Source organism: Sminthopsis crassicaudata, chromosome 5, assembly GCF_048593235.1.
Source record: "Sminthopsis crassicaudata isolate SCR6 chromosome 5, ASM4859323v1, whole genome shotgun sequence".
NCBI lineage: Eukaryota > Metazoa > Chordata > Mammalia > Dasyuromorphia > Dasyuridae > Sminthopsis > Sminthopsis crassicaudata.
The window spans coordinates 47,094,869-47,110,930 of NC_133621.1; the positions used below are offsets into that span (position 1 = coordinate 47,094,869).

Here is a 16,062-nt window from a genome sequence, read left to right on the forward strand (position 1 = left end):
ACCTCCTTTTAAAAAAGTAAGACACAAGATGCTGGGGCTCGATAAGAGTTTTCAAGAGAAAACACCTCCATTGAGTTTATCCAAGTTTAAACTGGGTGTGAAAAAAGCCTAAATATCTCCACTGAAAAACAGCTCTGATCAAAGGCTTTCGCCCAAGTGTGAAAGTCCTTAACCAATTTAAGAGTCCCTGAAAGCTCCCTGGATGAACTCCACTGAATTGCACAGGAAGCATGGTCTGGTTGGTGGAATAAATTTGGTCCCAGCCAGAGGACCTCTGTATCCCAGGCATTCTGGAGTAGGCAGAGAGGGCATAATTCCCCAGAATGGATGATTTAGTGTCTGCCCGCGATACTACGAACAATCAGAGTAAGGAAGGGCAGCCATGTCTAAGGAGAACTTCACGAGTGCACCATCCCTTCCCCAAGAAAAGCTGCAGATGAGGCAGCCTTTGCCACTTACACTCTCTAAGGTGGAGGCTATTTCCCTCAACTCTCTCTGTTACTGGGGACTCTGGGGGAAATTATACCAGCTCTTCTTAATATTCCACACCCTGGCGCAGAAGCTAAGTCTGGCTGACTATTGGTATCAATTGATAATTATGGAGGAAAGCCAACTGGTGGGAGCTTATGAGCCACAGACATTGCCCCCCACTCCATCCTCCAGGCCCTCACACGGCTAACCAAGAGTCCAGACAGTGACTGGGGAAGACTGGGTCTGGACAAACGGAAGAGCCCTGGGTATGTGCTACAATGGTATGTTTGTTCCAGTCTTCAATGTGAACTCCAGAAAAGCCTGAATCTGAATTATAAGCCCAATATTTATTAACTCTATGAACCCAGACAAATCACTTTAGCTAAATTTTAGTTTCTTCATCTGCCAGAGATACTATTATCACAGACTATTACAAAAAAAAAAAAAAAAAAAACAACCTTGAAATTGTGAAAAGTATTCTGGAAATTAATGTATTAGGACCATTATTAATAAATACTAAAATTTCCATCAAATATTAAGGACAATTTTTTTTTTTTTGGTAATAGTCTGTGATAATAGTATCTCTGGCAGATGAGAGAAATCTCAAAGCTCTCACTCTCATACAAATCATCACTGAGTAGCCCAAGTTCCATTTCTGCATTGAATAATGGAGAAAGGAGTGAACTGGAAAGCTAGAGGGAAACTAAAGGAATTATAGGAATTAGTGGAAAGGTAATATTCAAGGTCAGAGTTTGATTTCCTCATTTTTAAAAATTGTTTTTTAAATATTCTTCCTAATAAACTTCTGTGAAAGGATTTGAATTTGGAAAAAAAATTGTTTTTTAGTTACATGCAATTCTTCATGACCCCATTTGGGGTTTTCCTGTCCAGTTTATTTATAGATGAGGAAACTAAGGGACATAGGGTTAAATATCACTCAGCTAGTAAGTGTCTGAGGCCGGATTTGAACTCAGGAAGACTCCAACACTTCTCCCCCTCACTGGCCCTGAGATCCAGAGAAGGAGAGTAATCGGGTCCCACAACAGCTCTTTGCAGTCAGTGGCAGGAGTTGGACCCCGAAACCCTCATTCTCCGTTCTCTGCTCTCTCCATGATGATGAAAGGACATTTATTAAGTGCTTACTATGTGCCAGTAGGCTGCCTCTCTTTCAAATCCCTTTGAGACTGTTCTCGTGATCTCTATCTCACAGAGCTATTATCTCAACATGTAGAAGCAGCATCTTAAGCACAGTGGGGAGAAGGTGATAAGACACAAAAACCTAAACCAAAATTATAGGACAAGTGGAAAATGTTGACGATCTATTTTTTTTAAGTCACATATATCTCTGTTAAAAATCCAAAGGGAAAAAAGAATGTCTGAGGAATGCTCAGCCAGCCATGAATCTATCACCAAAACCATTAACCATCATCCTGAAAATCAAAGCTTTAATGTCTGCAGCAAGAAAGAATAATTACCGAATTCATGAAGCATCCTGTCTACACTTGAGACAAATATATATTTGCTAATCTTGATGAAATGTCTGGAACAAATGCATTTCAGAAATATAATTTCAGTTTGAAAAGCCTGGCATTTCACACCAGGTAGGCAAGTTGTTATTAAATACACATGAAATAAACACTGAAGGTACTAAGGAGGGCTTTCACTAAATATATGCAGCCTTGAAAAGTGCAGAATAATTTGTCAAGTGACCTTTTTTTCAGTTTCTAGGTACTCCCAAATGCATCAGGTATTTGTATTTGGGCCTAACTTTTCTCCTCCAAAGATGGGCATTCTCTACAGGTGTTAATCATACGCACACCACCTGGGCCCGACCTGAGGTTTCCTAAGTGTAAGGAGCTTAGGCCAATGCCCACTGGCACCTGTCAGCACAGGTGGTCTTAAAAGAGTTGCTTAGGGCAGGTGTTGGGATCATTGGATTCCCTAACATATTAAAAAGACTGATGTGGGACTTCAAAAACTTGTGGGGATCATTGCATTCCCTAACAGTGAAGCAATGGACAATAGATTGGTTTTGGACTATCTCTTGGTTGCTGAAGAAGGTGTATGTGTGTCTGGTGTTTACATACCCTCCTTCTAGGACTTCTGGAAATCTCTTACAATACCATGTTGATTTATATTGTTTGTTATATCACTACTTGCATGTACAATTCTTGTTTGTTACACCACATCGAGTCTGCACTGACTGTGGGGAGAGTCACCACTAATAGCCTCTGCGTTATTGCTATGTGCTTGTGTAATAACTCCCATGTTGATGGGTTTGTGCATACTTGTCTCTAATAAGGCCCTTCAACCCAGAAACCCGCTAACAAATCCCCACTTCTCTTTGGTGCTTTTCATCTCCCTTCCTGAGATGTCAGGGGGGGCGTGATTATCTCCTTTTTGGGGTCCTCATCTCCCTGAAAAGTCAGGGATGACCTCCTGTGGTCTAAAACAAAAGAAAGCGGGAGATGTAAAGGGCTAGAACTGAGCAATGCACTTGGATAATGAAGCACGTGAGACTAATTGCCAATTGGACGGTTCCCTATGAACTTGTTTGAAGGTTGACCCTCCCCAGCTGTTCTGTGCTGACTTGATTGGTGGGACAAAGAGGGGGAAGTGACTTGTGTAGGTGGAGTAGGAGAAACTTGGGTGGTGGAACTCACGCTCTCTCTCGCACTTGTGACCTGGCGATGGAGGGGACGGTAAAGATCAAGAATAAAGACGTTTGGTGATCCTGACTCCGGCTGATTTCTGGGAAGACAGAGTTCCAGCAGGCAGGCCCTTGGAGGATCAGTGACTTGCTGTCACACAGCCAGCATGTGAGAGGGACCAGCTCTCTGTTCAAGCTGTCACAGCCTCTCCTTTATATCTTTACCCCTGGAAATTTCTTCTAAACTCATTTGCATTTCACCCTATTTCAAGTGCTACATTATTTCAGGTAAATCACAAAATATAACATTAAACAAGAACCCTGTGACCACAGGTAGGTCTGCTGATCCTGCCAATATAGCCTGAGACCAGATCAGTTATTTAGAGCTAGAAGGGGTCTCAGTGGCCAGCTTGTGTAGCCCAATCTTACTTTACAGCAGAGGAAAATGGCACAGCGTCGGCCGTGAAATTGGAACCCAAGACTTTGTCCAACTCCAGAATCGATATTCTTTCCGTTGTGCCAGAGATCTCTTCAGTGTATCTGGACAGGATATTTCCAGCAACAGTGGTCTAAAGAAGGCTGTACCTTTAGAAAATTTTTCATGGATACCTGAATTGAAGTTTTGTCACTTCTTAGAGCCGTCTTAAGAGCTAAAAAGTCATTTCTGGACATTCTCCTAACATAAATTTTTGGCAATCTTAGGTTTTCCCCCTTATAGATCTTATATTTTATGCATCCGCTTCCTCATGCACAGCCTTCAATAAAACAAGAAACCATCCTATTGAACAATGATCTCTAGGTATCTTTCTGTCTAATCCCCTCATTTTACAGATGCAGAAATTGGGACCCCAGACAAATTGAGTGAGTTGCCCAAAAAAGTCATGGAGCCAAACCTTTCTTCAGTAGGAAGTCAAAATCTTTGCTTACACCTGCTGCCAAATCAAAAAAAGCTAAATGTTAGGAAAGAATCAACATAAAATGAATGTAAAGTCTTTTAATGTAATGTAAATGTCTTTTAAACAGAATTCAGTTTGATTAAAAACCAGAAGTGGTTGACATTTATAAAAACACTCTTCTTATATAAAGCTATTGTTTTTCAGGGAAAAGTTATTTAAAACTCAGTTATAAAACTATATATACACCCTTTAACCCAGTAATACCGCTATTAGATCTATTTCCCAAAGGTTCAGGAAAAAAGGAAAAGAATGTATATGTTCTAAAATACAAATAGCATAAAATACATTTAATACATTTAATACATAAAATACATTTTGTGGTGGCAAAAAACTGGAAATTGGCAGGATGACCATCAACGGGGGAATGGCTGAATGAGCCATTTCTATAAAATGATTCTGATAGGATACAACTGTACTCGTGCATGTGTGTGTTTGTATACCAAATGTTGGCTTTCTCTAATGCTGAATTTCTTTATTTTTTTTTCATTTGAAGCCCATTTTTACGTGACCCCAAATATACAAAAGTATATAAAATAGGTATTAAAACCTAGCTTCTTATGGGGGTTGCAACCCCACATGGGGCCTTGTAACTAAATGTGATGATTGCAAAATTTTGATTTATTCTCAGTAAATGTTTAATTTGTGTACCTATTTTATATACCTGTATATAAAATAAATATATATGTATATGTATATATATATATATGTTTGTATATCATTGATATATTTGTTCATTTATTGTGTTTTTTGATAAATGAACAAATGAATAAATAAATGGGGTTTCTTTTGGAAGGGGGGGGATTAAGTCCAAGATCAATTTTTTCAAACGAATCAAAAAAGAGGTTTGGAGGGGTTTTTTTGGCTTTTTTCCTCTTTTACTATAAAATCTCACCACTATCCCGGGAATTTCTCTTATGTTTTGGCTTTTTTTCTATTTGGTCTTCATCACCGGCTGTTCTGCATATGTGACTGGTGAAAGACATCATGAATAATCACCCAAAGGATTACTCTTTAGCTGCAGATTCTCATCAAGGCCCAAATTCAAACTCTCTCCGCAAGGAACAGGGTAGAAGCCTGGACGTCTATTAAAATGCTTTAACCTAAGTTTAAAGCCATTTCCGGATTGAGCTAAGGAAAAGCCACTGATGAAACAACTGGCAGCGTGAGTGTGTGAGAACAAGCCTAAGGACAAACTAAGCCAGTTCACTCTGGGCACCTGTGTAAAAGTTCTGTACATCCAAGTTCAATGTCACACAGGGAAACAATGGCACAAAATACCAACACTGTGGAATCCAAGAGTCTCTATGCCAAAAGGAGGAAAGGGTTTAAAAAGCTGGGGGTGGGGGTGAGGAGGGAAAACAAAGCCCCTGAATAAAACCATAGAGGCCATTGGAAACTTGTGCACGGCTCAGCTATCTTACTCCAAATCTGCAGGGCCTCCCAGAAATGCCAAATATTTTGCTTAGGACTGCAGATCTGCTCAAGGCCTTGTGTCAGGTTCTCTCTCTAACATTTAAACACAGTTCTTGACCATTGTTAAAAGGGGCTGTTTTGTTTTTAATTGCAAGGAATAATATTTCAAAATAGTAAAACAGAAAAAAAATTCTTGCAGATTGTGTCTATTTCTTTATTATCTTTTCAGCAAAACTCATGCTCTCGCTCTCTCCCTCTCCATGTGTACATATATATATATTTCACTACATAAAATTTATTTTATATATATATATAAATATATATTTGTAAATGTGTATATGTTTATGTCATCTATGGGGAGGGGGAAAGGAGACAGATGTGGAAAAGGGGGAAAAAGAAATCCAAAGCACAGATACTCATTAAAAAATACTAGAAACATGAAAAAGTTTAAGAGCCACTTTCTACCACAAGAACACAGCCTCCCCCCTCCAGCCTCAGGAGCAGACTATCCAGAGAACACCCTCCTCTCTTACCATAAATATTGCCTCAGGAAAGATCCTAGGGCTCTATAGCAATAAAGGGGATTTGGCCCCCAAGTTTCAAGATTTGAATTTGAATTTGTCAGAAATATCTTGAAGACTTGTCAAGATTTGCCATTTAAGAGGCACCCAACCTTCTGTCATTGTTTAAAATATACATCTGACTAGTCTAAATACTAGATAACTATTTATGACTAGATAATGGCTAGATAAAACGAAGCTTGCAATTTTAGTCAAAGCAGTCCCAAAACATTGTCTTAGTCCAGTGCCCTCCTAAAGGCACAGAAACAATCAAAATTTACCCAAATTGCATACCCACTCAGTGGGCAAAGGTGAGGTTCACGTATGGGACCCCTAATCTAATCCGGAACACTTTCCCTTATATAACAAAATTTCCAATTTGAAATAATAGTGTTATTAAAATGCTATAGTCACGTTGTTCAACCTTATTTTAGATCCTTCTGTTGTTCTTTCAGCCATTTTCAGTCCCCATTTTCTGACTGGGACCCCATTTGGGGTCTTCTTGGCAAAGATACTGGAATAGTTTGCCCTTTCCTTCTCTGGTTTATTTTACAGATGCGGAAAATGAGGCAAGCAGGGTAAAGTGACTTGGCCAAGATTACACAGCCAGATTTGAACTTGGGAAGCAGAAAATTCCTGATTCCTAGTCCAATTCTAACCACTCTACCACTTAACTGTCTCTAGTGTTTCTGCTAAGAAACACTGCCCAGAAGGTTTTGGAGGAACTGAGCTGCTTTACTAGAATAAAATCTAACAGGAGTCTGCTGTACCCATGATCTGGGCACCCACCAATCAATAAGCCACTTCATCTTTCCTTCCTCCTCAAATGTAAAATTAAGGGAGCAAGTCTCCACAAAGCTCGATTAGCCTTTGGGGCTCTGGCCTCTGTGGAGGGTTTAAGTGGGACAGAAAAAAATGATCTACAAGAAAGTTTATTCGGTCTAGAGACACTGCTTGAAAACTGGCCTTGGCTTTAGACCTGGGTAAGAGATTAAAGTCCTTGCCTCTGGGTGGTCCTGGGCAAGCTGCTTAACTTGCCAAGTGCCAGACAACTCTTGAAAAGGATGAAGAGCAAAACAATGGCAGATTAGCACTGGAAGAGAGGGAGCACCCTTCACCAATAAAAACCACAGGGCTAGATCAAAAGGCTTGTACCTTTTCTTCCCCAAGAAAAATAGTCCCAAACTGTCTGAATCAAAACCGCCACAAGCCCCAGGGGATGGGGATCAGGAGACTAGAACTAGAACTAGATTCCTTGCAAGGGGGTGAATTAAAAGTTTTTGCTGCTCCCGACCAAGAGTCACAAAATTCAGTGAGATACTGGAAAAGGGGACCAGAGACTCTCAGTGGGTACAATTTATTGCAAGAAAACCAAATAGAGATGGTTTAGAAAGCAATAGAGCATGGAAGTCAAATGACACAATTGAGATCCACATACATTTCTAGCCTGGGGTAGGAGGGATAATTGGAGGGAGTGGAAATAAGGTGGGGCTGAGATTACATTCCATACATAGGCCCATTGTAAATGAACTAGGTAGAAGTGACCAGACTTTGGGTAAAACATTGTCAAACTGGCAAAGATACTTTCCCTGGGTCTCTGAGTGGGTTGCATTACAATACCATCATAGGATCTTTGTCTATTTACATACATGCTTTCATCAAGTGATTCTCAGTCCCCAGGAGACACTCTGGATATTATTAGTTATTTTTTAAAATCCGGAAGTCAAATGTAATTTTAACACCACATTGAAGACACATGGAATAGTACCTAACGCAGAACAGGTGTTTAATAAATACTTAGCAAGTGAAAATCAGATAAGTTCAGAACTTTCCACTACTTTATTATGAAAGGCTGTTAGTCACTCAATAGCAGGGGAACAAAGAAGTTGGGGTGTGGGATCTGATAGACTGGAAAACTGGAACACAAAAAGTCAATCCCTCCTCTGGGACGCTGGGAGAGAGGGTGGTATTGACACTGTAACAAATACCCAGTGGAGAATGTATCTAAAATGGTACCCAATTTAAGGCGAGAGGTTTAGCCCAGCTATACATGTCACATCTGGCTTCTGGAACGTTTTCATCAGAAGAAACTACACAAAATCCATTTACCTAAAACACCAACAACAAAACACAAGCTAATGCCATTTATATTATATATATACACACATAAAAGGTATTTCCCATTTCCCCACACTTCCTGCCCTGTTCCTTGGCAAGAAATTAACTTGAAAGTTCAAAATCCCCATAAAATTAAGTCTGATTATTATGGGAATCACCACTTCACATGAGTGTGAAAGTTGTAAACACTTGCTGACAAAAACAAAACACCCAAACATTCTGTTTCCAAGTGAGAAGTTGGCAGCCACTGAATATTCCTGGCAGTAATTAAATACATCCAACATAAGATAAAGAAATGTAACCTACCTCATCAAAGTTGCTGTCCTCTTTCTTCAAAGCTTTAAAAGAAAAAAAGAAAAGGAAACCGTTATTGTCATGAATTTTGAAAAAAGAGCAAAAGTAACTACGTTACACAGGGAGGATGAGATACAGGGAGATGGAATAATGTGATCTTGTTTCAGAAAGCAAAGACTACACTAGCCTGAATAACAATTTTGTGATCAAAATATGAAAGTGAAAATGAGATATGGAATTGCACAGCATGCATCTTTGTGAAATGTTTTTCATAAATATGTAAATCAAACTCTCCTTTCAGGTAAAGAAAAATGGCGTTTACAAGAAATCTTTTCTACCATTCTTATTCACTCCGAAAACATTTCCAGGAAAGTACAACCAAACCAGAATTATAAAGTAATATTTCCCTTTTTCATATTTCTTTGTTGCATGCACCCAAAAATTTTATGCAGGAATTATTGGCCCGATGTGTGTCACAAATGGATCAGCCATTATTTCCTGTGGATTGTTCCAATGACACAGCCTCACTCTGCCAAGCATTCCTTGGGCCATCTGAAATAACCAGAGAAGTTTAAATGATGTGGGGGAGAGGTCTGAGGTGTCAAAACAGCAACAGTCGGGAGAAATAATGTTTTGGCCATTTTTTTTTTTTTTTTTTTGTACAATAAGTTCAGCAAGCAAACTCACTATTCAAGGAGATAATTAGTTTGAAAATTTTTCTGGAAGCTACTAGAGACTGAATTGAAATTCAAATAAACTGCCCATCTGCACGACTATAATATTGTCACTGATGAGTACGAGCATCATTTAATTTTTCATGTGCTGGGGTCTGATCTCTAGGGGATTAAATCCCACAAGCGCTGAAAAATATGTGTATCTTTTAAGGAATATGTATGCATTGGCTGATGTACCCAAAGTTGATAGGTTAACAGAACTATTTTAATTAATGCAGTGTAATGTTTGGCAACACAACAAAGATAGTGGATAGTATTCAAAGTCCACCTTGTGTTAAATTGTAGCTGCAAAAATCAAAATGAGATGGGCAGTTGTCCTGTTAACAATGGACCTAAGTCAAAAGTTGTGAAATCAAAGCTTATGGGTAGTCCTGAAAAAATTCTCCCACTCACTAATTTATACTACAAATGTGTTCTCTCTAATGAAACAAAAAGGGGAAAATAATGAATATTCTCTAGAATCATTCATCCTTATTTGTTCCCCTTCTTCGAAATTTATAAATGTAAAATAGCTTAAAATCCTTTACCATAGGGAATGATTTCTAATGAATGAAAAGTAAAAAGTCTGTACTTGGTTAGAGTCTTGATTTTCTAATCTTGTTTTCAATTTACTTGTACAATCAACCTGATCTGTTAGCATCTTTATACACATTAAAAAAATGTTTCTGATAGGAATTTTGTTTTTCTTGCTTTTTCAATTGAGGGGGGTAGATGAGAAGAAAAGAGAGATCTTTGTTTGAAAAAATAAATAAAATTTAATTTAAAAAAAGTTCTCTTGTAGAAAAATGGCATTAATTCTTGCCCTGTTGTCCAGTTGATTATTATATGAAAATGAAATCCTCAAAAGAACTGAAGCACACAAGTTTGGAAGGTATTCTGTTAAGGTAACCAAGAGGATCCAATACTCTTCAAGCTGCCCCGGAAGTAGCCTAACCTAATGGACACCTTAGAATTACAAAGCCCTGCCTCAAAGGCAAACTGAGGAGGCAACCACAGGAGAGTCCCATAACCTCTCAGTGCCCCCAACATCTCACTAAGGCACTAAATTGCCTCCATCTGGGTGAGGTGGAGGGTGTTTCCAGGCCCAGATATGCTGACTCCAAAAATTCTTTTCTCCAGCCCCAGCTGTTAACTGATTCACTGTAATCTGTTCATGGTTTATACTAGTCAATAGAAACCTTATAGTTTATATAAACCTTTTATATAATTTAATAATTTATAATTTATATCATTTTTATATTTACACATAAGTCTATAATTTCAACTTTTATAGCATAGAAGATCTTAGGGTATAAATCACAGCATTCATTCCTAATCGATTCATTTATCATGATTTTAGCTATATGCTAATATACCAAGCTAAACAAAAATAAAATATTTAATAGCTACGTATGTATTTTCTTGTCACTTATTCAACAACAACAAAAAATTTACAGCAGGTATAGTGTTATATGAAAACACAATTCCCCCTCCCCCCTCCAAGAACAATCAATCTAGTTTCACAAACATTTTAGCTATTTGTTCTAACACATTTTATGTCAGATGAGATCAAGATAGCTGCCATCAGAACAATTCCATCTCCCCACCCTATGAAAGAGGGAGAATGAGAATGTGAAAGAGAGAGAGAAAGAGGGGAGGGAAGGGAAAGAGACAGAGACAGTGAGAAGCAGAGAGAAAGAGACAGAGACAGAGAGAGACAGACAAAGAGACTGGGAAACAAAGAGACAGAGACAGAGAGACAAGGAAACAGAGACAGAGAGACAAAGAGACAGGGAAACAGAGACAGAGAGGCAGAGAGAAAGAGAGACAGAGACAGAGGCAGAGAGAGAGACAGAGACACAAACAGTGAGAGGCAGAGAGACAGAGACAGAGACAGAAAGAGACAGACAGAGACTGGGAAACAGACAAAGAGACAGAGAGACAGGGAAACAGAGACAGAGAGGCAGAGAGAAAGAGAGACAGAGACAGAGAGAGACAGAGACAGAGGCAGAGAGAGAGACAGAGAGACAAACAGTGAGAGGCAGAGAGACAGAGACAGAGAGAGACAGACAAAGAGACTGGGAAACAGACAAAGAGACAGAGACAGAGAGACAGGGAAACAGAGACAGAGAGACAAAGAGACAGGGAAACAGAGACAGAGAGACAGAGAGACAGGGAAACAGACAGAGAGACAAAGAGACAGGGAAACAGAGACAGAGAGGCAGAGAGAAAGAGACAGAGACAGAGGCAAAGAGAGAGACAGAGAGAGAGAAACAGAGACAGAGGGACAGAGACAATGAGAGGCAGAGAGAAAGAGACAGAGAGACAGAGACAGTGAGAGGCAGAGAGAAAGAGAAACAGAGACAGAGAGAGAGACAGAGACAGAGGCAGAGAGAGAGACAGAGACAGTGAGAGGCAGAGAGAAAGAGAAACAGAGACAGAGAGAGAGACAGAGACAGAGGCAGAGAGAGAGACAGAGACAGTGAGAGGCAGAGAGAAAGAGAAACAGAGACAGAGAGAGACAGAGACAGAGGCAGAGAGAGAGACAGAGAGACAGAGACAATGAGAGGCAGAGAGAAAGAAACAGAGACAGAGAGAGAGACAGAGACAGAGGCAGAGAGAGAGACAGAGACAGTGAGAGGCAGAGAGAAAGAGAAACAGAGACAGAGAGAGACAGAGACAGAGGCAGAGAGAGAGACAGAGAGACAGAGACAATGAGAGGCAGAGAGAAAGAAACAGAGACAGAGAGAGACAGACAAAAAGACTGGGAAACAGACAAAGAGACAGAGACAGAGAGACAAAGAGACAGGGAAACAGGGACAGAGAGGCAGAGAGAAAGAGACAGAGACATAGGCAGAGAGAGAGACAGAGAGAGAGAGAGAAACAGAGACAGAGGGACAGAGACAATGAGAGGCAGAGAGAGACAGAGAGAGAGACAGAGACAATGAGAGGCAGAGAGAAAGAGAGACAGAGACAGAGAGAGACAGACAAAGAGACTGGGAAACAGACAAAGAGACAGAGACAGAGAGACAGGGAAACAGAGACAGAGAGACAAAGAGACAGGGAAACAGAGACAGAGAGACAGAGAGAAAGAGACAGAGACAGAGGCAGAGAGAGAGACAGAAACAGAGACAGAGAGACAGAGACAGTGAGAGGCAGAGAGAAAGAGACAGAGAGACAGAGACAGTGAGAGACAGACAAAGAGACTGGGAAACAGACAAAGAGACAGAGAGACAAAGAGACAGGGAAACAGAGACAGAGAGGCAGAGAGAAAGAGAGAGACAGAGGCAGAGAAAGACAGAGAGAGAGAGAAACAGAGACAGAGGGACAGAGACAATGAGAGGCAGAGAGAAAGAGACAGAGACAGAGAGACAAAGGAGACAGGGAAACACAGACAGGGAAACAGAGACAGTGAGAGGCAGGGAAACAGAGACAGCGAGACACAGACAGTGAGAGGCAGAGAGAAAGAGAAACAGAGACAGAGAGAGAGACAGAGAGACAGAGACAGTGAGAGACAGACAAAGAGACTGGGAAACAGACAAAGAGACAGAGACAGAGAGACAAAGAGACAGGGAAACAGAGACAGAGAGACAGAGACAGTGAGAGAAACAGAGAGAGGGAGGAAGACAGAGACACAGAGACTGAGATAGAGAGACAAAGAGAGAGACAAAAAGACAAGAGAGACAAAGAGACAGAGACCATATTCAAAAACTCGGGCAGATAATGTCCTCTGGGGGAAGAGCAGGCCATAAGTCAAGATGGTGGGAGCAGCAGAAGCAGCCACTGCAGCAGCAGTCATTACTCATGTTAGCATTAGCAATTCCTCCCCAGCACACGCAGCCCCTCGGAGTTTACCTAGCGCTTCACACGGTCCTTGTCTCATCTTCACCACTGCCCCAGGCTGGCGTTATGATTACCTCCATTACAAACAAGGAAACTGAGGCTGGCCCGAAGGGGTTGGGAGGGCTTCAGGCCAGCGGTGAGGAGGCCGTTCTGGGCCCGGCCCTGGGGACCAACACCGTGCCGGAAGGGGTCCGCACAAAGGAAAAGCTCCTCATAAGCGGAGAGGCTCATCGAGTGCCCCAGTTTTCTGAGCTGACATCCCGCCAAGAGCAGGGAGATGCAGGGAGACCCAGCACAGGCCCAGCAGAGCCTTCGGTGCAGGGAGGGCTCCAGGAGGATCCAGGGGAAGATGCTGAGAAGCAGCAGGTGGGGACTTGAAGGCAGCCAAGACTCCCTAATGAGACTCTCACGGCAGCTAGGAGGAAAGGCCTTTCGAGTCACAAGAGCCCAAGTTCAAATCCAGTACTTCCCAGCTGTGAGACTCTGAGCCAAAAACTTAGAAAAACAAACAAAAAACTATTTTCCCCAAAGGTAACATAAGAGTAAGATCAAATGTGATAACATCTGTAAAGGGCTCAGGTGCTATATGAATGCTAATTACTGTTGTTGATGATGATGATGATGACCATGAAGATGAAGATGATGAAGATGAGGATGAGGATGATAATAGCTATCCACAAGGGGAATGGACTGTCTACAAGCAAAGGGTGTTGAGCGATTCCTGGGGAAGGAACTGAAATGGCAACTAGGGAATCTGGGCGGGTCAAATTGATTTAGTCTTAAAATGTACAGTTATCTATGTTCTGCTGTATTTTTATTTCTTTTGTTAAGTACTTCTCTATTACATTTTCATTGGTTCAGCTGCCCTTAGGAGGGGTGTTTGATGCCTCTGCCTAAGAAGGCCTTCTTTTTCAGATTTAGTTAAACCAGAGAGTCTCCAAACACCCCTCTGACACCAAAATCCCGACTCCAATGTTGTTAATGACATGTAAGACCAGGAAAGGATGTCAACTAGTAATAGAGAAGAAATTAATTGTCCCAATAATTCCTATTAAGCTTTTAGACAGTCACACCGGCTAAATCCTCTATCGGAAATGGACCTACCAGAATGAGAAAAGCAGGGAGGAGTTGGGCCCTGTTTTGACAGAGGGATGAATACCTGAACTCCAAAATCACAAACTGAGGTGAGGGAGTATGGAATCTATCACCTCCCAGCCCCAAACTCTTTCCACTCTTCTCCCTTTTACTCATACATTACTCTAGGATTTAAGGAAGACAGTGATTAGAAAGTGAGACAGATGGAAAGGCACAAAGTAAGGAAGGGAAAATGGGAGAGGGCAACAATGGCAAAAAAGTTAGAAGACGACAAACATATCTAAAGGTATCCAAAAAACTCTCGAGTTGTGCCCTAGGACCCACAAGGACAATCTGCTCTTACCACAATAGCACTGTAGGTCTAAGAAGCCCTTTGAAAATACTCTCCTACATGAATAATACTTTGCATTCGTTAAAACAATCTAAATAATGAACCATCTCCTCTGACAGTTTTTACAAGAATAAGGACCGTGAATTAAAAGTATCTTCGATGACTGAATTCTGACATAAACATTCACATAGCATCTCTCTATTGAACATACAGTGAATGTCATTAATCATTCATGTGAATGTTAACCCCTAAGTTTCCACAACTATAGGAAGGAACAGCAAACTGCCAACATTTTTCTGGTTTAATGGAGTGCTATTTATTAACCCATTTAAGGAAATTGTGCATTTCCTCTCATTAGGAAAGTTCTCCATTTTGAGGCCCTCCAAGCCAAGTGATGCTTTTACTGATTAAAAACAAATACCCTTTCCTAAAAGAACACAATACAAATAAGTACAAATATTAAAATGTCTTGGTTTCCAGATTAAAGTTCTTAGTGTATTGTAGGATTGTTTCCAAGTGTCACTATGTGTAATCATTTTAATCCATAATTTTATAATCAATTAATGTCATAATTGCCATCTTCAAATAGTTGGAATTCCCTATATGGTGCTTCAGATTTAGAATTATAAATTCACTGTACAAAGATGCAGTGATCCAGGATGTTCTGATTAGATTAGCTGGGACCAGCTAAGCCTAAAATAAATAAATAAATACATATGCAAGAATTATCCAAACATAGGAGTCCCACCTCTCTGCTCCAATACATTGTTTCAATAGCAAAATTATGCCTGAAAGGAATCTAAAGAAATTTAGTTTGGTTCCCTGGAACATGTCCTAATCTCCTAACCCTGGCCTGGCTCTCCAAAAATATTTATAAGGACACATTTTAAATCATTTGAACAATATAAAGTAGGTTTCACTGCTCTTTATCTCATTTTATTGGCATCAAATAAAAACCAAAGAAATGTGTTGGACAACTAACTACAATAATTCCTAATTAGAGGGGAATGCTGACATTATTCAGCCATAAACTACAAACACTTCTAACTAGAATCAATGGGTGACTTTAAGATTCAATTATACAAGTCTTATGCGGGAGGCCCAGCTGATATCCCAGTCACTCTGGCAGACCTCACAAATTAGGGCTCTGTCGCTTGAAAATCAATGTGTTTTATAGGTCCTTTTTATAGGCAGTAATCTCAGCTTGTCCATGGTTACTGCAGGAGAGGAGGAAAGCTTGCAGGACCAATTTAATAGGGGAGCAAATAAAATAAGGCCTTCATGTTGCCACTCCTAACTTGTTATGGGCTGTATTATAAACACTGATTGAACAGCAAGTACTTTCAAACATTGTTCTTCATTGTTAACCAAGGTTTCCTAGTTGGGCAATTTGTCACTGCCTACAATTAAACAATGCTACCGGTATCACAAGATATTTTAAACTACCCCTGAGGAATTGCACACAAAATAAAGGGCAGAACTAAGTCAGTAAGAAGTATGCTATTTCCAGCAGGCATTCTGCAATAATCCCATCTGAGTTGGGCTAGGAAGGAGAAGGGTACTGGAGTGTCAAATTGCAGAACTGGGAAAAGGATCAGCAATTTGATCCCACTATGAA

General features: G+C 40.4%; 1 protein-coding gene across 8 annotated transcripts in view; it reads right to left on the bottom strand.

The window, feature by feature from the left end:
* The window catches only part of CDK14 (cyclin dependent kinase 14), a 772,185-nt gene that overhangs the window by 607,573 nt on the left and 148,550 nt on the right, over window positions 1-16,062 (bottom strand). For all 8 annotated transcript variants that reach the window (XM_074266573.1, XM_074266570.1, XM_074266566.1 and 5 more), the window contains one exon: window positions 8,475-8,506. In XM_074266573.1, the coding sequence (XP_074122674.1) occupies window positions 8,475-8,506 (32 nt within the window). The remainder of the gene's footprint in view (window positions 1-8,474; window positions 8,507-16,062) is intronic.